The sequence below is a fragment of the Poeciliopsis prolifica genome, unplaced genomic scaffold, assembly GCF_027474105.1.
Source record: "Poeciliopsis prolifica strain line A6 unplaced genomic scaffold, Auburn_PproV2 SCAFFOLD003, whole genome shotgun sequence".
Taxonomy (NCBI): Eukaryota; Metazoa; Chordata; class Actinopteri; order Cyprinodontiformes; family Poeciliidae; genus Poeciliopsis; species Poeciliopsis prolifica.
In genome coordinates, this window is record NW_026562378.1 from 7,079,064 (window position 1) to 7,101,593 (window position 22,530).

General features: G+C 40.7%; 1 protein-coding gene across 9 annotated transcripts in view; it reads right to left on the minus strand.

The window, feature by feature from the left end:
- The window catches only part of celf4 (CUGBP, Elav-like family member 4), a 103,787-nt gene that overhangs the window by 58,916 nt on the left and 22,341 nt on the right, over positions 1-22,530 (minus strand). For all 9 annotated transcript variants that reach the window (XM_055027459.1, XM_055027464.1, XM_055027466.1 and 6 more), the window contains exon 2: positions 9,832-9,914. In XM_055027459.1, coding sequence (XP_054883434.1) covers positions 9,832-9,914 — 83 coding nt within the window. The remainder of the gene's footprint in view (positions 1-9,831; positions 9,915-22,530) is intronic.

The following is a 22,530-nucleotide window of genomic DNA, read 5'->3' on the forward strand; positions in this document are numbered from 1 at the left end:
CCCCCATCCATAAAATCCTACTTGAACAGATAAATTAAGCTGTAAATGTGACTGATTTATTAGAATTTTATCGTTTCCAGATGTATTTCTATTTTGTGCACCTTAGCATTTAACGTGCATGGTAATATATCAGAACAAGACACAGCGTTTTTTTTTTATTTTTATGATTTTCTTTTTGAATCCCGACATTGCTACACTTTCTGTGGTGGAAAAGACAAACTCTGCTGTATTTCTTCTGGGCTTTGGAGCATGAAAAGACAAATAGATGTAGCAGGGTGACATAAAGATATTCTGAGAAGAAAATAATTATATATATATATATATATATATATATATATATATATATATATATATATATATATATATATATATATATATATATATATATATATAAATATTCACTGGCAGGATGTTTCAAAGCAGCTGGAGTTTACTCACTACAGCAGCAGGAGGTAAAACTGTGACAATGGCAGATTGACTATCACAACCAGCTTATGGAGATACTTAAATCTGTGAACTATGCTTCTGTCCTCTCCTCAGCGACAGTCACAGGCGCTGCTGGCTTTACATCAGTGAGGAAGCGCAGAGCGGGGCTTATGGAACAACTCGAGTCATACGAGAAGAGGACGGCTGAGTTTTCTCCGCTCGTAGACAATGATTTGGACGTCACAAAAGAGGTTTTCTCTCTAAGATCCCTTCGCAGAAAAAATAAATAAATAAAAAAATGTACATTGAGGGAATCTTTAAAACCCGTTTTCTTCCACCGTTCTAGTGGGTACACTGAAGAGCCCTAAATGCCAGCTGTGACATTAACACTTGTAAATGCTCAGCAGGGAAGGCTGTTGTGGATGAAGACTCGGTGGTGCACTGTGAGGCAACGCTTTCGTGGATCAATACTGACTCAAGAAAAAGGACAAGCTGATTTCAGTCTGACAATAGCCGGTGCCAGTATTAAAGTAAGGCCTCGAAAACAGCCCTGCAGCAAGGCCACTTCTGCAGAGGGAGGTTTCTTTTCTTTTGCTAACGTCTGATTTTGGAGTAGTTGCACTGCTGGCCAATGTTCACTTTCTCCCTTTTTAAATTAAATTAGCATTTAAAACTGGGTTATCACCATGGCACTGCAGTTGTGCTCAGTTTTAAAAGGTGTGTAATTTCACATATGGATAATCAATCTATTGACCCGGCGGGGAAGCATGCACCACTTCTAAAATTAGTTGGCTTATTGGACTGTAGTGAACTGTTGCCTCAAGGCAGATGAATAGTTCTCATTTGTACAATCTGCTCAAACTCCACTTGGCAATGGGAGGTTGTAACATCAGGCCTAAAGCCTAATGATAATGGGAGCATTCAGACTTTATATGACAAAGGATGGCGCGTAGGCTTGTAATGATGTTACAATTAGAGTGCAGTTCACATTTCAAACCTCACGGGGCTTTAACCAAAGCTATTGTATCTGCCCCAAATTAGGTGGACATCGAGCTAATTCAAGCATTCAGAGATTAGTTAAAAGCGTAAGCCTTTCTGTTTTGCCAAATTGATAGTCCTCAGAGTGAAGGACATCTTCCCTGCCGTATATGTACAGTGCCATCATAACCATAAAGATAAACAAAAGAAAGATGTGATGTTTTGAGGACACAATGGCAAAATTTGGAATTTTCTATAATGACCTATTAAGCTCCTGTATTCAGAAGGTGATTCGACAAAGTATTTTATACCAGACCTGTGTGTTGCTCCAACAGGAAACAGGAAATTCTTCTCAAGAGAAATAAAAAGCCCTGCACAGTACAAAACAGGTGTGTGTTAAGGTCCATGATTTGATGCTGGCAGTGCACTGACAATAGAGTTTTAACACGTTCAACAATCCAACAAGCACTTTAGCTCAGTTGAATTAAATAGTACTGACAGCTTAGACTCAGTTGGACGAGGCACTCTAGTTCATTACACAAATCAATCCGTGAATCAATCAAACCAAAACCATAGGCATTAATCTGCAAGCAGAGCCTCCACAGTCACCTTTCCACTTCAACCTAAAGACGTTTGAGCTCAACGCCTCTCTGCAGACGACACTCTGAAAAGTATATTTGGCCTGCACATCAGTTTATGGACTTATTTGCATTAATCTCACTTAATTATTTTTGCTGTAATTGTGACATCTACTTTTTTGTTCGGTTAACTTAAAAGTTACAAATCTGCAACTTAAAGAAACTTTTTACTTTACTGGAAACAATTGAGTTCAATGCCAGTTTGGCTTTCTAAGTCTGACTAACTTCATATGTTATGATCGTAAAAAGTCAGTTCATTAACTTTATCCAATTTAGTGTACCCTTTTGAGAAGTGAGATTAATGCACTTTGGAGTGCAGCACACTTTGTAGTGTACACTTTTGAGAGTACTTGTTCCCACTTTTGTACTCAGAAAAGTGTATTTGGGCTGTGGTTGCTATTAAGGACTTATTTACAATAATCTTAATTAATTATTTTGCTTTAGAAATGACGTGTTGAACTTAAAAGTTACAGATATATAATTTAAAGGAGCTTTTTTGGCTTTGACTTTACTTGAGGCAATTAAGTTCCCAGCGTGACGACCTTATCTTCACATCTCGCCCTCTTTCAATGCCTCACTACTGTCAAGTAGAAGCTGCCTGAGTTTAAAAAGCAGAGATCTTTCATTAGTTGATTTCTTTATTTGATGTAAACTGAGTAAATCATTTTGTCATTTTAAACACACTTTATGAATTCTGTTAAAACAAAACAAAAAAAATAAAATAAATTGAGTCGGATTATCACAATATATCGAGCTGGATAAGTTTAATTGAATTACTTGTTACCAGTTGAAGCAATTCAATTAAGTTGGTTCAACTCATTTCTTTTTCCAGTGTAGTGACGTTTTTTTTTTTTTAGTTTTGGCTCTTTTGCCCTCTTACGCAAGGACAAAAGGGCTTTCTGCCAAAAAGCTGGATTTGTGTTATTGCCCTGCATAAAATCAGCATATAACTGTGTGCAGATATCCTTTTTACTGGAGCAGCTGCTCTAATGTAGACACAAAAAAAAGGTCCAAGACAAAGGTGCTCAAAACTGTAGCAATAGGTCGCATGTAGATAATAGGCAATTCTCAGTCCCTTTATAAGGCGTAATAAGAAAGCCTTAATTAATGAATTATATTATCAACAAACAGTGTTTAGCCCCTGAAATGATTCCAAAGGCAAGTCTTGCTTGCCGCTGTCCGTGAAGGGAGACTCATTTGAATTTTTATTGCAGGCTTATGACCTGCCAGATTCATCCTACAAAGTGCATCGCTTCAAGGCTTTGCCCTGGTTTGGACAGGAATACCGTTAATTCTTTTGTTACACAGACCACTGCTAATAAATGCAGCTCTTTCTTTTTATTAGCTGTGTACGACTTGAAAATAAGTCACTCTGCTGATCTACGGGTTTAGAAAAACCTGCCTGCCCTTTTTTTTTTCTTTTTTTTTATGCATGTGCCTATTGATTTCTTTAAAGTTGGAGTCGTTTTAGCTAAAACTCGCTTGTGTTTCATTCCAGCTTTCTGACAGTGATTTTGTATTCATTAGATGGAGCACGTTATGTGGCAAATGGTTTCTTTTAGCTAAGGGTGATTAGGATAGTTGATGAGGTGATGGCTTGGGGAGAGGGAGGCGACGCCGCACAGTCAGTGGCATTAGTCACATCGACGTGAGGCTATGCCTCCTGAACATGGCACCTCCGATCTATAACCTACAAGAAAGGATGAATCTGGAGCACTTGTGCATGTTTAGGGGACACCAAATATAACCGAGCGTGGCCTCATCTCCCCTATCCACATTCAAACACCTCTTCACCCACTTCACCTGGGGAGCCGGGCAGTTATTGACCAATGAGGGCGACTTATTGAGAAAAAGCTGCCATGAAACTGGGTCGCGGGAGCCAATCAATGTCATGGATTTTGTTGCCCTGGCATTATCTCAGCTGAGTGGAGGGGGTGAGAGGGTTGAAAAAAGAAACAGACACAAATCAGTTGGTGTAGAGGCACCTCAACTATAACTCTCCACCCACTCCCTCCATCCACCCACTCCCTCCATCCACCCACTCTCTCCATCCTGCCTTCAAACACCCTTTCCACTTTCTTCCGTCCGGCTATTCATTTGCCGTCCTGTCATTTCCCTGGTTCACTAGCCCCTGGGCCCAAAGCACTGTGTGTTTGTGTGTGTATGAAAGCTCTCTGAAATGACGCATTGATTCTCTGTGTTCTATATTTCTCATCTGGCTCACTATTACAGTGAGAGTCAATCAGCGACATATTTCTCTCCTTACCTTCTTCCCCCTCTGTTTCTCCTTCTGCGAGTCTCACAGTATGATGTTGGTGAATGGGAGTGTTTACGAGGAGTGTTGAATTGCAGTTACAAGAGACGGGTTTGGAAAACGAGTGTGTTGGGAGAATCGGTGGTGTGCTTTGCGCGGTATCTGTATGTGTGTGCTTGTGTGTATTTTTTATTTTTAAGTGGATCAGGGTGCTGCGTATTCAGGAGTGTGCGCCTTTTGTACAAAGGGCAGGAGCTCGTGTCAGTTCTGTGGCCTTTACCGTACTGTATTTTTGACAGTACGACTGAGGAGATGCCAGATCTGTTTTTTATTTTTATACATGTGGTACATCTTCTCTGAGTGCAGGAGGATTCGCTGGAGGGTATGTGTCCTCAGTGGTTTGTGGACACGCCACACCAGCTAGTCCTGCAATAGCAAGGCCTGTGACCCACACATAAACATACACACACACAAGCGTGCACACACGAAAACCACATCCACCCACTTCTGGGGACTTTTGCCAAAATCAATAGAGGAGCTTTTTAATGGTTCTTGTTGTAGTCTGAAACTGGAGTACAGAATCACAAGCATCATGGGGAGGATGCGATGTTTTAGATGTGCCCGCTTTTTACTAATAGGTCTGTCGCACACACCCAATCCCAGAACTGCAAAACAAAAATACTCAGTTTTTCCCGTCATATTGGTAGATGGTGTGTTTTTTTTTTTTTCAGCGGTGGTAAGATAAATCACACAGTTCACTGTCATTGTTTGGAGACTGCATAGCAAATCATGAAAATTCTGCGGATGGAAGTTAAACGTCTTGCCCCTTTCAGGCGAGTTCGGGATGCAGACATGTTCTTCTCTTGTTGGTTTATGTAACACAAAAACGACCATCAGAAAGATGGGAATTTCAGCTTTGGACAGACTGAAGATACGATGGGAAGAAATTACACTTACGCCGTTTCATAATTAGAGAACCTCATTGTAAAAATGTTCAAGAGGTGCAGATACTATTGCAAGGCATTGCAAAAGGACATCACCTCTAACTTGACCCCTCCCCCCATTATGACTCAACATGTCCTACAGTTTTCCCCACGGTTGGTCGCGAGCTTAAGTTGAAACGGACTCACTTCATAAATTTTTAGAACTCATTTACATGATGACTCAGAACTGTGGCAAACTTCCAGTTTACAGTTGCTACGCAGCAATGCTTGAGAGACTGTGCGGCTCTCAGAGAGTCAATGACGATATATCTGGTAAATCCCATATCCATAAGGAGTCAGCGGGAGGGTAAACGTTGAATGAAATGTCTTTAGGAGCTGGCTGCAGGGGCTCAGAAAGAGTTCAGACACGCCGAGCAGTAAAGTCGAAAGGAAAATCTGGCATCGGGTGACTGAATGCTACCAAGTGTAGCTTTAACCCCGGAGGATTAAAAAAGAAAAACAGACAAAACATGTAGCATGAGCAACGTTATAATGGAAGACCTATAAAGTCGCATACTGTAACCTTGGTTCGCTTTTTCTTGAATAGAAATTAATTCATAGAAACCTTAAATGTGTTGTTCAAGTTAGGTTACCGCGGCTCCTAATTTGACAGCATTTTCTCCTCCCCAGTTTTGTATTAGGCAAGATCAAAGAGGCGAGAGGGAGTGGAGAATTAAGTTTGTTAGAGAAAATGAATAAGAAAAGAAGTGCAGACGTGCTCAGTGCAAGTCAAGATGAAGCCATCACTAAATCATTGGCCTACTTAATAACAAAGAAGATGATGCCCTTCAGAACTGCAGAGAGGCCAGGCTTCAAAGAACTTATGAAAATAGTTGCTTTATAATTGTTTCACTGGGTGCTTCTTTTTCTTTCTTTTTTTTGTTACGGAGCCTTGTTAGGCTTTTGCTTCACTCCCCACAGTATGTCTATAAGTCTTTAAGTCAATGGTAATTAAAATCCTGATTTGATTTTTTTTTGATTTCCCTAAAAATAGTTACAATGATGATTTCTTTGCATCATAGTTATTTAATAAAATTATAAAGAGACTTGATTCATAATGCAGTCATATGTAATAAATGAGAACATACATTCCAATTAAGTTGGTTTGTGAGATTGAAAGTATGTTTTTTTTTTAAAAAATAGACCACACTTTTATATTAAATAGTTTTTTTATTGGTCTGCTGTCATATTCTTATTTTAATGGTCACATTTTCATTGCTATGCTTGTGGTTAAACTAGTTGGTCCAAATTGCTTCCATTGTTTAGAATAATACGCTCTGTAAGTCCAAAGAAGAAGAGAACAAATAGCGGATGCAAAACATCAGAGAGATTACTTTTGATTTTTCAGACCCCCTTCAGTGCCGTGGCTTATTTTTATTTATTTATATTTCTTAAACGTTTTTAATGGTACCACTTGTTTCAGTGCATCCATCAAACTTTCCCAGGGTACATGTGGCACTACGTGGCAGAAACGAATTAGAAATGCTCAGAGACATTGTCATTTATCATGAATCATCCCTCACTACTATCTTCGCCTGCCACTTGTTTATCCAAAAGTATCTCCTGACACCACAGACGCCGAGCCTCACCCAACACGTGTTCTCACCACTCAGTATTTCTGTCTGTGACTACATCAACAGCCTACAGCCACGCTTACCAGGCGTTTCCAGCAGGAAGCAGAATCCCTTCTTCCCCGAGCTCACCTGACAGCAAAAGGAAAAAAGCTTGGTGGAAAACTTTTCAAAACATAAGGGGTGCTGAAGAACTTTGAGGACAAAAAAGCACACCAGGAGATGAAGTAAAAAAATAAAAGGTAGGTGGCTTTAGAAAAAAAAAAAAACTGGGGGATTTTTTTTTTTTTTGGGTTGTGTTGGTCTGTGTGGATAGAGAAGAGAGGAAAGGGGCTGGAGATACGAGGAAGGGGCAGGGGAGGCGGAGGTGGAGCGTGGGGGAAGCTCTCGGTGCCTCTTCCAGGGCCAAGTCGTCGCTCGGTTTCAAACGAGCTCATTTATTCTGTTTTGCTGGCTTTACCTTTAAGAACAACAAAAGGCCGTTTACCGTTCTGCCTCCCTGAGCGCGCGGTTTCAAGGTTTGTCTACCATCTGGGTCTGTCCTGTGGCATCACTCCTCTTTACTTCACACTCACCGTTCATCTAATTCAAACTTCACTACAATCCCCTGCTGAAAGTAGAGGATATTAGTAGGAATTAAGCAATAGTTAAGCTATTAATGATCGCAAATTAATATGTCATTAATTACCAATGAATAAGCTATTAATGAATTGCTAAATAGTATTTAATTGTTAAACTCTGAAACAGAGTGCAGGACTTTGCTGATGTATTCACTTTCCCACAGCCTCAAACCTCAGTGTAAATTTATTGGTATTTTATGTGCTAGACCAATGCAAAGTCATGCATCACAGTGGAGCAGAAGGAAAATGACACGTTGCTCAACTGCATTCACCCCCTTTTTACTTTCATACAATTGAAATGTAGGCCAGAATTGCCTTTTAAAGGTCACTTGATTGCTGAGGAGAGTCCAAAAGTGTGCAGCCAAACAAAGACACAGTAGAAATGGAGCTGCTGTGAGAAGGCCTCAAAGGTTTGTTAGGGAACATTTGGGAACAACTAGCATCATGTAGACTAAGGAACATATTAGACATGATCAGGGACAATACCTGGACTGTCAAATATCATCATGAAGACATGTAAATAGACCAAAAGGTGTCATTGAAATATTAAATGTGGGGGGGGGAAAAACCACACATCACCTGAGAACTTCATGACTGCAGCGTAACATAGTGGTGGAAGCAACATGCTGCGGGAATGCTTTCCTTCATTGAAGACACGCTACAAAAGACCTGGCAGTGGAGTAGCTTTAAGCTCATTTACGTGTCAGAATACCCGAGTCAAAGTTTGGGCCTAGTCAAAGTCCAGACCTAAATATTAATAAGTGGCAGTGAGGTGCTGTTCACTCTAACTGATCTCGAGACATTTGAGAAAGATTTAGCAAAGATGTCAGTCTGTATATAGGATGAAGTGGTGTTCTGCACTTTTAGCTGTAATTTTCTATGAGCTTTTATTTGTAAGATAATTGGCTTTTCTTTTATGTTACCCTTTTATAATGCTTTGTGTTATTCTATTACATAATATCCCGATGGATTACATTAAGGTTTGTGAACACAACAGGTCAACATATGCTGACATGTTGTGAATACTTTTGCACGCCACTGTGTTTCAGTGAAATATGTTCAGATGGAATGTTTAAAGGTTCGTTTTTGTGCCACAAATAGTTATGTCAAACCCTGGCAAGACATTAAATTGGCAGAGCACAGTTTTTAGGAACACAAAATCTCATTCTAGTTTTGGCCAAATATTTAATCTCTCCTCCTCTCCTTCCATGTGTCTCTGTTCCTTCCCTCCCTCTTTTTCTCGGAATAATATGCCACTGGGAAGTAAAAGAAGAAGAAGAAGGAAAAAAAAAAACCAAAAACTCAGAGCACGGATCCCCACTCCTCCGCTCTTCTCGACTGCACGTCTGTGATGTCATAATCACTCACATCAAAGGCTGAGCGCTCAACACGGCGACTGTCAGCTTCCCTGGAGGCGTCATTAAAAACGAACAGCGCAAACCGAGCTGGGCCTGGCAGAAATGCATCAAAACTTCCCAGCGCTCGCCGGCGCGTGCGCCGAGCCACGCCACGCCACGCAGGCATTCAGGTGTGTGCATGTGCAGCTAAACAAAAAAAGAAAAGAAGAACAAACTTGCACACACACAACCATGAAATCCCACACCCCAAAAAAATCCTTTATGCACTAAAGAAAACGCTCACATTGCACAAGATCCCTGAAACCCACATGCAGAATCTTCTAATGAATGAACTGGAGCTTCTCCTCCATCTCAGCACCAGAACTGGGTCTTTACATCATGTATGAATAAGAGCTCGACATTCAAGAGAGCATGGCATGCACGCAGCTGCACGGTACATGTGACTAATCACATCCACAGCGTCGCCGTGACGCAAGTGTGCGTTCACAATGTGCGCCGCAGACTGAATTCAGAGCGCGCACGTAAAGTGTGGAAAGAGCCCACATCCATCCGCCCACCCAGTTTTCATCCCTCGCAGTCTATCTCAGACGTTTGGCCCACACACTCGGGCGCAAGCACACACACACACACACACACGCGCGCGCACAGACACACACGCACACACACGCATGCGCTTGCCCGTTTACACAAACTGGAGGGGGAGATATAAATAGTACGCGTATGATGTGATATTTTGTGTTTTCTCCCTATGGGTTTGTGTGTGTGTGACTGTCAAAATGGAGAGAGAGAGAGAGAAAGAGAGAGAAAGGGGGATGTGTGTGAGAAATGGAAGGGAAAGATAGGCTCCGCTTAGATTTGTCTCATAGTGAACCCCTCAATCAGAAAAACATGGAGTTTCCAACTGGATTTGAAATAAATATAAGACATGCTTTGAAGACAAAAAAAAGTAAAAAAAATGTGTGTTTGTGTCAGATTGTAGCTGCGTTGCGTTCGTATGACTTACTCCTGGCAGGGTCTTCTGCTCATGCAATGCGTTCTGGGCTTTCAGGGCTGACTCTCTGGCACAGTAGGTGAGGAAGGCACAGCCTAAAGAAAACACCACACACAGCAAAAGGAAGAAGCAGAGAGAAATGGTTATGTTTTACCTTAACACGTCAGAAACATAAGGAGGATAAAGTCTGCATCAATCATTAAGAAAAACTCAAATATGACACACACCACAGAAAGCCTGGAGCCATGGCTCTGAAACTCTGTCCATACAGAAAATTCACTTTTATGCATCTGTGGGTGTTTTGTGCACAATGAACTGCAATCTAGTGACTGAATAAACAGAACGTTGTTTTTCCCCCACCACACACATTTCACTGTGGAGCAAATGGGAGCAAAAGCGGAAGAAATAAAAAACCCGCGTGGACGTGTGACGATTTGTGCGCTCTACTGTGTGAGAGCGCCCATGCCAGAATCGACGCTTTTAATCTGACGAAGCTTTCTCCCTGGCAGTCTGAAATAGCAGTTATCCATTTGTCCATCGCACCCTCCTGGCTGCTGTGACAGGGATAGACAGCCTGACAGCTTCTCCCTCTCTCCCTCTCCGAGGCCCCCCTCCTCCGCTCCTCCCTCCATTTTTTTCCGTCATCTCCCTGCTCCATATGCTCCGAGACTACCCACAATCCTCGGTTTTGCTAGCACCTGGGTTGACATGCGGGGGCGGGAGGAAGATGGAGAGATGCAGGAGGCACGAAAGACGACAAAGCCGCGGGGAACGTGTAGCGTTCCCTCGCCGGCGACGCCGCCCCTCTCCCCCGCCCCGCTGACAGAGACTGTCGGAGCTGACAACCTGTCAATCTGCAGATCAAGGCTAATGATTCATGTGTTTGACAGTTTAATAAAACACATACAAAAGCTGCTGCACAATAGGCAGCAGTGTTACAACACAGTTTCAGTTCATGTAGTATCAGCAGGTGTTTATCTTGTTTACCCCTCCAACCCCACAAACCTCTGCAGAATGTGTCCTCTTAATTAATTTAGTCTATTTTAGTCCAATCTAGTGGTGTTCAACATTAAAACACTGCGATATTTCTCATTAAAGTGAGAACTGAGCTAAATATTGCCAGCTTCTAGTAGAAAGGTGACTGCTTTAAGGTTGTTGTCTTTATGTTTGAGATTCTTATTTTGTAGTTTACTCAAAATAAACTGAATATCTTTTCAGAGCCACAAGAGCAGCACATTAACCATTCTATGTTCCAAAAGAAATGTGAGATTACTGAGCAAGTGTCAGAATTAACATATTTTTACTCTTAGACTAAATAAACAGCAGAAAACATTTTGTTTTATCTCTATCAAAAAAAAAAGTCCAACATCACGAAGAGTGAACCTCATACTCGCCAACGCCGCCCAAGGATTTGAGTTGTCGGCTGTGCAAACTTAGATCCTTGAAAAGTATTTCCAGGAAGAACGACCATTTGTTGCATTTGGACTTTCTTATGTTACAGACTGGAAAACTTATTATATTTCACTAATGTAGAAAAAGAAAGGTTTTGGACTTATTGACCGTTTTTTCTTTTTTCTTTCAATGAAATCTTTTATTTGACTCCAGCTAATGCATTTGTATACACATATATATATATATATATATCTGTGTGTGTGTATGTGTGTGTGTGCCAAAAACACATACAACTGAACATCCCATAATATCTTTAAAAAGTGTGTACTTCGGTCTAAAACCACTAGTTCCTAACGGAAAGAGCCAGGGCCTCTGTAATTCATCTCAAGTATGCCATAAAACTTTGGGATATAAATGCAGAAACAGTAAAGTCCCTATTCTTACATGACATCCTGCTTTTTCAAAGTGGTGACATTTTTCATGGTTTTTGTTACACACCGACATAGTTGATGACGTTTCATAGAGGCAGTCGTGCCAGTTCAAGGCCTTTACCCGAGTTTCTGCCTGTAATTTGGGAAAAATATGTATTCTGATGGGCGATTTCTGTAGAAATAACTGTACTGATTGCGTCTCGTGCAGTGCTCACAGGTGGTTCTCGCAGCAAAGAAGCTAAACAGTTGTGCGGCAATATTTCCAGTAACGGCTTGGAAGAAGAAATGGTGACAGAGTCAGGGATCGTACGATTTGTACAAAATATGAGAACTCATCAGCTGGTTAACCCTTGATGCTGACGACTTTAAGGCCGGTGGAGTTTGCTGTAGGCGCTAAGCTAACGGGCTATTTGAAAGGTTTTCTGATTCGTGCATTAGTTTTCAAGACCTAGAATACTTACAAAGGCTTAACTAGACAAATCTAGGCTGGCGTTTAGGACTAATTAGTGTTAGCGGAGCATAAAAACATTACAAGAGGACATTTTGCCAAGCCCTTATTTGTCTTATGAAAACATGATAAGCTTCCCTGAGTTCCCCCACAGTATCGCTAAAGTCTTCTCCCACACATGACAAGAGGCTTGTATCGTTCTATTAAACCCAATTGCATGCACCATCTTGTCACAAACCTCATACTGCGCTAAACTGTGAAAACTCTTTAAAATATCTAAAAACGACTATCAGCATGCTGCCTTTCCATATGATGAGTCTTCAGGTTTGATGCTTTTCAAAGGAATACATCCCTCGGTGAATAAAGAAGCAAGCATCAACCTTAAAACTACAGGAAAAAAAAAACAACTCATGCCTAGGCTTTGACAGATTCTTCTTCTTTTCTCATTTCTCTAACCAGACATATCTGCAAGCAGGCTTCGGCAAACACCCTGCTGCCATGCAGCAAACACGAGCACAAAGATACAAAAGAACCACAGTTTGCTCTGAAAACATCAAGGGCTAAACATTAGACGATTATCATAGACCTCTTCCCCCCAAAGACACAAACACAGTGCAGTTTAAAGAAAGCAAGGCCTTCTAATAGCTGTTCCCATTTCTGCTTCACTTTGTTCTTTCTGAATACCCCTGGCTATTTATTGTTAAAAGTCTTGGACTATATGCTGTATGTGGGAGCAGCATGCCCGCCTTCCTCCATGCTCCATGTCTTTAACCCCGGGTCGTCCTGATGGTGGGACACCGGGGAGCTCAGCCTGTTGGTGTTTTTAATTAACGGCCCTCTCTCTCATTAGGCGGAGTGGGAGCTGGCCGCTGACAGCTCTGCTACCTTCTTGTCCTCTCAGGGCCTGACGCGTTAATGCTACATGCTAGCGCCGTCCCATAGGAAGCGCACACACAAAAGCCTCTGATTCATGCGCCTGACACTCACTCACATGTTCAGGGCACAGACACCCACCGCGACTGAATTTAACCTGAATTTGCACTTTAAAAGTTGGAAGATGAATTTGCATTTCATGTCTAGTTATTGTGATTTAACTGAATAGACAAATCAAAGGAAGAAAATAACTCTGAAAGTGGAAGAAAATCCTGTCCTTAATTACTTAAGCAATATCTTACCCTTTACGCTGATACCCTGAAATAAAATACAGTTGACTAAACCGCATAAGAGTGCAACATAACTGGGGCTCCATTTGCAGAGGATACAGTCCTCAGTGTAGCTGCCCCTGATTTGACCCCTGGCTATTTACTGCATGTCTTCCTCGTCTCTCCAGCTGCCCTCCTTCCCTACCAGCTGCTTATGAATAAAGGCCACTGACGGCACACGAACCATAAAAGATATTAACTCACAGTAATTAAAATACGCCCGTGTGTAATCTAATTCCAGTATGCACACAGCTGATCTGTGCATTGCACATGACACTGATCACAATCCCACTGTGAAACACGGTGGTGGCGGCGTTATGCATTGAGGACGCTTTCTGTTGCCATCTTGATGAAGAAAACTAAATGCAAGTTTGAAACGAAACAAGTTGGGCAGAAACACACGCGCAGCAGAGGCAAACAACCAACCGATGGGTTCCTGGGTAGCCATGAGCTTGAATGGATGGTTTAGAGCACTGGAGTGCAAGCGTTTTGTCAAGTTAACAGAATTCACAAATATAATACAAAAAATTTATGGAAAAGGAATGTGTATATTACTACTTATCCCCAACTTAAAAGCATTTTGCAAATTTTTTTGGGCTCAACTAAACCTGTTTTCCCCCCACTGCCTACTAGAAAAACAACAAACAAACAAACAAAAACCAAACACACTCAGCACATGAGAGGAGAATTTAGGTCATTTATATTAAAAGCATTTGGGCTTTTTATTTTCTTTTTTAAAAACAGTTTTTATTAATTGAAACCAGACTTAGCTGCACCAAAGTCTGCTTTTGAATAAAAGTCACTAGGCCCTATTTATTTTGAAATTAAAAGAAAAAAAGTGTGTCTAATTCATATTTGAATAATTCCAATTCTAATTTATAATTAATTAATGGAAAAAAAAAGCTCTCCATTTGCATCAATCACCTGCACTGGGGGGCCATATTTGTATAATTTTTGAATTGCAAAGTCGCAAATGCCTCCCAGGGAGCATTGTGGTTGCCCCTGGTTTTGAATAATGACGTAGAATAATAGAAAGTCAAAGTCTTATCAAGGAAGTGTGGAAAACCACCCCGCAAAAAAACATGAATCTGTGACAAAATCTGTGCAATTACACTGAGCCTGAATTATTGTGCACTTCCTGGTCTGTAAATCTCATCAGTGGGAAACCTTTCAAAATCACACTTATATATTACAAGAGCTTGATAGCTTCACTTTTGCAGTAGTTTTTCCCACTGTAAACACATTTCATAATCAGCTCTGACAACCGAAAATTTCCTTACAAATTATACAAAGCGTTTCTGCTGCTAATGTACTCACCTAACATTCAGCATCGTGCCTGAATGTGGCGTTTTCACAATGATTTCTGCATTTATAAAGCAGCAGTAAATGCCCCCACTTGAAAACACAATGTAGTGTCAGAAGCACAGATGTGAAAAAGAGGAGGGAGAGCATGGTTTTATCACACCTCATGCTGTCAATGCAATATTGCCAGCATTATTGCAACTGCATGATTTTATATGATCACGCAGTTCGGTGCGTCTGCTGCCAGTGAGCGCAGGGACTCGTCTTCTAGCCAAATATTACATATTTGGCTCATCAACATTAAATAAATCCATAGCGAAACACAGCAGAGACACATACGAACTCGACGGCCACTTTATTAAGTACATCGTTTCAATTGCTTGTAGTTAAGACGAAAGTAAATCAGCCAATTTAATGCCTGCAACTCAAAGCATCAACGGGAGAACTTGTTGAAGATTACGCCAAGCATTAGAATGAGGAAGACAGGAAGGGATTTAGGGGACTTATAAAAAATAAAAAACGACTTGGTTGTTGGTGTGAGACAGGATTTCAGAAACTGCTGAGCCACTGAAGTTTTCATGCAAAACCATATCTTGAGTTCATAGAAAATGACCTGAAAAGGAGAAACGACCCAATGAGCAGCAGAGGTGTGAATGAAAATACTTGGTAGATTTCAGAACTCAAAAGCAAATGTGGAGTGGCTGAAGTAGATGGAAAAGCTATAACTTGTTATACCCAATGTCTGTGGAATACCATGTCTTCATGCAAAACAGGCCACCGTCTTAGATTAGAAGGAAAAAGAGAGAAAAAAAAGACAAAACCCCCAACTTTGATTATTTTGATTGAAATCGTTCAAACTAATCTCATACTGCGTTTCTGATGAATCTCTGCTCAGAGTAATAAACATCAAAATTGAGCAGTCTAAGTGTAACTTATATTTCAACCCTTAAGGTTAACAAGAATTGAATGCAGCTCATATACAGCCACCTCATTTCAGAAAAGTGCATCTGATCGTCTGTGCACGCACAGATCTGATGTCTGCTGCTGTAATAAACAGCAGGTGGTTAGAAACCAACTTTCAGTGACAAAAGAAAGTGAATTTCTTGCCTTTAGAGCAGCAGTCAGAGGAGGTATCACAGCAAAAAGGTGCTTGACAAAGGTGGCGAGGCGACACGGTCCTACAGTCGGCTAATTACGAGTCTGCCGTGGATCTATGTGCATTATATTTTCTTTAAGTCGTACAGCTGGATATGAAGCAGAGGCCAATGATATTGAGCCACCTTTCACTCTGAAGGTCTCCCTCTGTCTTTCCCCTTCATACATAGGCTTCTTTTTTCAGTCGCCCATTTACCTGACTGCTTTCAGACCGATGCGTGTTTTATTTGGTAAGCCACTTAACTCTGATCTATGAATCATTCAAGCACAAGAAACACCTACATCAAAGGACGAGCCGGTGCAGCTACACAAAACTGACACCTTCGCAATGGGCCAATTTTAAATTGTATCTTTAGGCTTCTTTGTTCCTGCGGGCTTGCCGGTTGAATCTAGAAATAATGCTAAAGATAACACAGCTTGACAGGCCTAAAATAGCACTTTTTTTCACCAGTAAGGCGATTCACAAAGAGCTATTAGCCGAAAAGAACGCACGTGCACGTGGCGCCGAGTCCAACGCGCTGACACACTTCCACATATGCACGCATTAAAAGTGACAGTCAACAAACGTTCAATTTATCACCATTGTCACAAGTCAGATGCTGGCAGTGGCTCTAGTATCTGACTAAGGCCTGCATTGGCCCAGGAGAGAGAGATAAGCTGTTTGTTTCTGCTGTCAATGCTGCCAATTTAGTTTCCCATCACTTCAAATTCAAATCAACAGTAGCGCAGAGGGGATCTGAGAGAATGTGCGTCTGAGATGAGAGGGAGAGACAGTGAGGGAAAGAGAGAGAGAGAGGGGGAGGGAGAGGGAAGGGCAAAGAAACAGGAGGAAAAGAACAGCAGAGAGGAAAAGCAGAACAGCACGGGATGCTCGGGTAGAGAGGAGAGGGGGGAGGTGGAGCAGATAAGATCACCTAGCTTCTGTGAACACCATCCTCCTGTGTCCTACACTCGCTTCTTATCTCAACTGCAGCAGACACCCTAAAGGGACACACACCCACAGAGAGGGCGAGGGAGAGAGAGAGAGATGCAGAAAAAGAGTGAAAGACAGAAAAAAAAATATGGGAAGGGGAAAGAGAGAAGATGAAAGAAAAGCAGCAAGGGAACGGTGGAGGCTGAATAACTCTGGTGGGGGAAGAAGAAAGAAATCCACCAACTGTCACCAGGCCTCTTTCAAACGGCAGATGTGCCGGACCGCGTTCAGCTCTGACCTTGCTAACGACTGAACATTTTGACTTTATGAGCTGACCTTTCCCGCAGTTCTTTGAAAAGTCGATTATGGAAAACTTTTTATATTACGAATTTTCACCACCAATGAAAAGTGTGCAGAGACCTTCAACTTTTTTTGGGAAATTTATGTTTTAACAGACTGTCTCATTAAACGCCAGAAAATCAAAGACCTTTTGGACTAATATATTATATTATATTACATAAAGTCACATATAGATATTCCAACCTTTGTTTAAAATCATGCGAAGGATTAGCTCTGTCAAAATCCAGATCCAAATCCAATTAATACTTAACCTAATGAATAATTGTTTCCCAGATTCTCTTCATTCACTCTGGCTGAGCCGGAGCTATTTTGCAAATTAGAATGAATAGAAGATTGTCGTCTACATGGTAGAAACCTGGAAGAGAAATCCCCAACAAGCCTTACATGCGCAGCTCTGAGTCACTAAAGTGCGGCTCGATGCGTTTGCGAGCCACACTTTTCATATTTTATATTGCAAAACAAATGTTGAAAACCATGCGTCCTCTTTGTTCAGCTTTACCTTTATGCTCTTTGTGTTGGGCCACCACTCAAAATCTACAAAATAAAAATTACAGAGCATAAGTGATTTTGCGAGGAACCATAAAAGCTTAGCCTGGCTGGTTTTCTCTTTCTACAATTTCTGCCAACTGCATGGATTGTCGTTCTCGATATGATAACTCTATGTGTCATCATATCTTTGACATCAAACCACAGTTTTTAATGGATGTTTGTGAAAGAGCGCTACTAGCTCTTGGAGGATTTGTTATCACTCCTGGTAAAGATGCATTTAAAAAAAAAACAACTCAAAACGAATCCAACCTGAATATGTCAACCAGCATCTTATGCATGACATCATGATGTGTTTTGAAATACCAGAACATTTTTCATTAAAATCACGTGTTCCCTGGCAACAATCTGAAAATGGGTTGACACTTATAGTCTTCATCGTCACAATGATCCAAGCCACATTTTTTGAATTTACAGAATTACAGACATACACAAAGTCAACGTTCATCCATGAACATCTAAGTGCCCGTATTTAAATCCCTCTGCAAGTTACTGAACACTTGTACCCAGCACAATATAGAGCAGGAGTACCCAAGTGAATCAAACGGCTGAATTCCCTCATCAGGATGTCATTCAGCTCTGCAGAGGGCTGGTAACGAGCCATTCATTTGATTCAGGTGTGTCGGATGCATTTAAAAGTTGCGGGACGTAAACTCTCGAGGACGGGAGATGGGGATCCCTAAAGCAGAGAGAGATCATGATGAAAGGGATCTGATCTTTGCGCGACCCAACCCTAAGAAATGTTACTGAACCTGGTGAAGTGCTGCCTTGTTGGTGAAACGTGGTTGTTGGAGTTGCTTACTCGATGGGGTTCCAACAGTTTTGCAACCAGTGACTTTGTGAAATCAAGAATTTCCCAAGGTGGGATTTTCTTTCTCCTGAATAAAGGAATCCGTGTGAGATCATTCTGCAGCTGAAAAAGATTCAAAACTTTTCTTGCACATTTCTGCGCAGCATTCCTAAGGATGCCGTGTGGGATATGATGATTTTTCCCAACCTTTCTAAACCGCTGCACATTAAAATAGGTCATGTCTCATACTGTTATTTCCAAAGTAAATGTTCAGCTTTTTTTCCTTTGTTGTTTTTTTTTCTTTTTTTTTTTCTGTGATTCATCTTTACTGTGACATTGCTGAGTCTTGATCTCGCTTGCTGGGAGATCCTTGTAAGACTTGTGTCATTGCTCGGCGTCTTTGCTTGGATTCGATTGAACTGAAAGTGAATGATCGTCCCCTTAACGGCGCCTCATGTCCAACGGGCTTAAAGCATTAGAGCCTGTAGTTGTCTTGGGATGTATACTCCCTTGATTGACATTGACTGATTTTTTTTTGTTTGTTTGTTTAGAACGATTAAGCACAGATGTATAGTTACTAGCACTTTTATGCACGGCTCTGTTGTCTCTAACTCGTAAATGTAATTTTAATCGTCCTCTGAAGAGATAAATAATTAAGGAGGCAGGTCATAATATTTTGTGAAGTACTTGCTTTTCATGTTTCATTAGGCCCTCAATAAAAAAAAACAAAGTGATGTGGTCGTCACCAAAATATGCGGTGGATATAAAACATCTATGCACCTCAGTTAAGGAGGCAAATGTTTGACGTGAAAGAACACCACTGAAATAAGTCATTTAGGAACTTTTTACAATTTCAATATGACCTGTAGTATTACAATTTAATTGAAAAAAAAAAAAAAGTAACCTGAAAAAATAAGAAAACTGAAACAATTAATGTGCTCAGCATTAAACTGCACAATCAAAAAAACCAATCTTGCAAAATCCAGCATCAGCAGGGAACTTCAATAGAATCAGAGGGAGCTTGATGTCAGAAGGTATCAGTCAGGAGAAGGATACAAAAATAATACACCATCAAACATCCCTCCAAAATTAATGAAAATGAGAAGAAAAGGTCAGGAAGATGATAACACAAAAGGAGGAATTCCTTGTGAGTACACATGAAAACAATTCTGCATTCTTCATAATTCTGGCATCTGGAGCGGAATGAAAAGAGGGAAGCCTTTCCTTACAAAGAAAAACAACTAGGCCCAAATATAGGTTGCTCAAAAATAATTTATAGTCTTATAAAACATGTGGGAAAATCTGCAACAAACAGACAAAACAAAGGTTGAGCTTTTCAGCCATAATTTCATGTATGCTTTCATGTACAATAAAACCCCCAACAACGCTGCACACTATAATAATAACGATACAGTTTATTTACAGTGAAACACAGTAGCGTCTGTGTCATGCTCTGGGGCTGTTTGTTCTCAGCTGGAAGTGAGGCCAAGATTAGATGGAGGCAATTATTTCAACCTTCTGATAAAAAGAACAAATTTAAAGGAAATTCATCTTTTAGCAGAGCAGCTTCTGAAAGCAAAAAAAAACAACAAAAAAACAAAATCCAAGTCAAGAAAATAATTGGTTCATCAGAAGAACGTTAAAGTTTTGGAATAGCCTGGTCGGAGCACAGACCAGAGTCGACCTGAAAATCGGCTTGAAAAGCCAAAAAGAGATCCATACACTCAGCATTTTAGCAAAGAAAAATGAGCAAATGCCTCCAAATCAAGATGCGCCCTGCTGATAAAGTCCTACCCAAAAGAAAGTTCTGAAATTGTTTTTGATTGTGTTTTTTTTTCCACCTCCTCTCTTTCTCCCCCATCCCAAAATCCTGGCGTTTGAACAAGGTTTTAATTCATATTAGCTTTATTGAAAAAAATCCAACAGCTAACAGTCCATCTCAAACTGTCTGTAATACTTTAACGATGCTGTGAGGGAGGCACACATTTGCCAAGAGGTGCTGCAAGCCAAATAAAAGATAGATTCAGCAGCAGGGTGAGACAAAAGATCCCCCACAATGCAGCTGCGACATAAAGTCTGATAACACTGATTATGCAACGTTTAACTCTTGTTGCAGATCTGACCTTTGTCACGTCAGCGGCTTTGGTCCAGCTCTGGAACCTCTGCTCTTCCAATTCTCTTCTGACACTAATTACCGTCCTACTACATTTAAATGAATTGCATCATTATTGAACACATGAATTGCTTTTTTTTTTCTTTTTTACCATCATGCACTGCCTGATGCCACCCAAGACTCCAAAACTTGGGGGACAATGTTATTGCACAGAGTTTTCTAATTAACTCATGCCTATTAATTCAGGGATTGTAACAGAGTGACATAAAAAGCTCCCCACCCTCTCGCTCTCTCTTCCTCTTCTTTTATTCCCCGCCACAGACGGGGCGCAACTCCCAGTGATCATTTAAATATTTCAGGACATCTTGGTAAGAGCCCGAAATGAGTCAACGGCATTAAAAAGAGCTCTGCCGCAAAAGTCCTGCAGCTCTGCCTCGCAAAAACGTTGCCATAAAACTTTGTTTGAGGCTGTCCAATTTCAGTCAGTCAATAGAAATTCCCATGTTTCCCTCCACCTCGCTTCTGTTAACACTTATCTCCACCTGAAAGGGTTGACCAAGGACACCCTTTGCTCAATAAACACTGGAATGCTTCCCCCCTCCCCCTCCTTTCCCTTTTAAAGATTGACCTTAAGACAGGAATGTTCTGGCTAGATTTTTGTGAATGTTAAACCTTAGATAACTCTTCAATTTAGCATTGAAATGGGTCGGAGTAAAGATAAAAATTCTTGACTTATTGTGTTCGGGGAAAAGGCATAATACGTTTTGGTCTTTTGGTTGTGCAATGAAAATGAGTACCACTGAGAGCAGAAAAAGGATATTTTTATTAGGGTTGTAATAAAAGAGCTTCTGATTAAAGAATGATACTGCTGCGGCTTCTTTTCTCGATATGAGACTTTCGATTGCTGAAATTCAGTGTGGATCTTTTTAAAAGCTGTAAAACTGAGAGAAAAGTTAGTTGCAAAATGTAATTTCATAATTCCTCTAAAGTTAATCGGGGTTTTAGCCTTCAGCCACTTGGACGGCACAACTGTCAATAAAAAAAGACATGTATGTAAAGGTTACGTCATACTACAACCATGTTCCAGGACGAACGTCGGAAACCGCTGCTGACGGTCCACTTTAGATCGATCCGCCTAGTATTGGTAACATAATTTGCATTCAAACATTGAGTTACCAGTTTCATTTGGGAGGATTATGAAAAACGAAGAGTCAAAGTGAAAATGGTTCATTACTACAGCTCTCCTTGTGAATTATGGAGTGCTAGTAGGTGAAAAACATTCAGTCTGATTTTAAGATAATATCAAATTATATTTTAACTTCTGAACACAGCGTTGTTGAGCCACCCCACATTATGACTATATACTGATTGCATGTGATAAAATGTCTTTATGCAACTTATTTATGTAACCTGCTGCAGCTATAACTGCTATTTTATTTTCCAATGTATTTCATTTGCCACAATGCTAGCTTCCACATTTACACAGGACTAATTTTAATTATTGGAGACAATAAAGGATATCTGGATCTGGATAAGATCACCTAAGTATTTTGTGTTGCTCTAAAAGAAATACACAGTTTATTTTGGTTCTCACTAGTTTGTCCAAACTAGTGAAATTGCGGCTGCAATATTTTGTAAGCGGCGAAACATTATAAATAACAGCCCTGTCACACTATTGCATAGCTCCGTTGAATATATTAAAGAAGATATGATGCAGACACTCTGTCTGCACCAATGAAGATTAATTCACCAAAGCCTATTAAATTGTTGGAGTGTGTACCACTGCAGAGGCGTGGGGACAGTTTCTGATTAATTCAACTAATAACCCTGCAGTTTATAGAGAGCAACTTTCAGCAAAAGAGGGTTAGGTAATCATTAAGACCAGAAAAAGAAGAAAGCAGAGATGGTGAAACTTCTCCAAAGCATAAGTGCATTTCACACACACACACGCACGCACACACACACCCACACACACACACACACACACACACCACACACACACACACACACACACACACACACACACACACACACACACACACACACACACACACACACA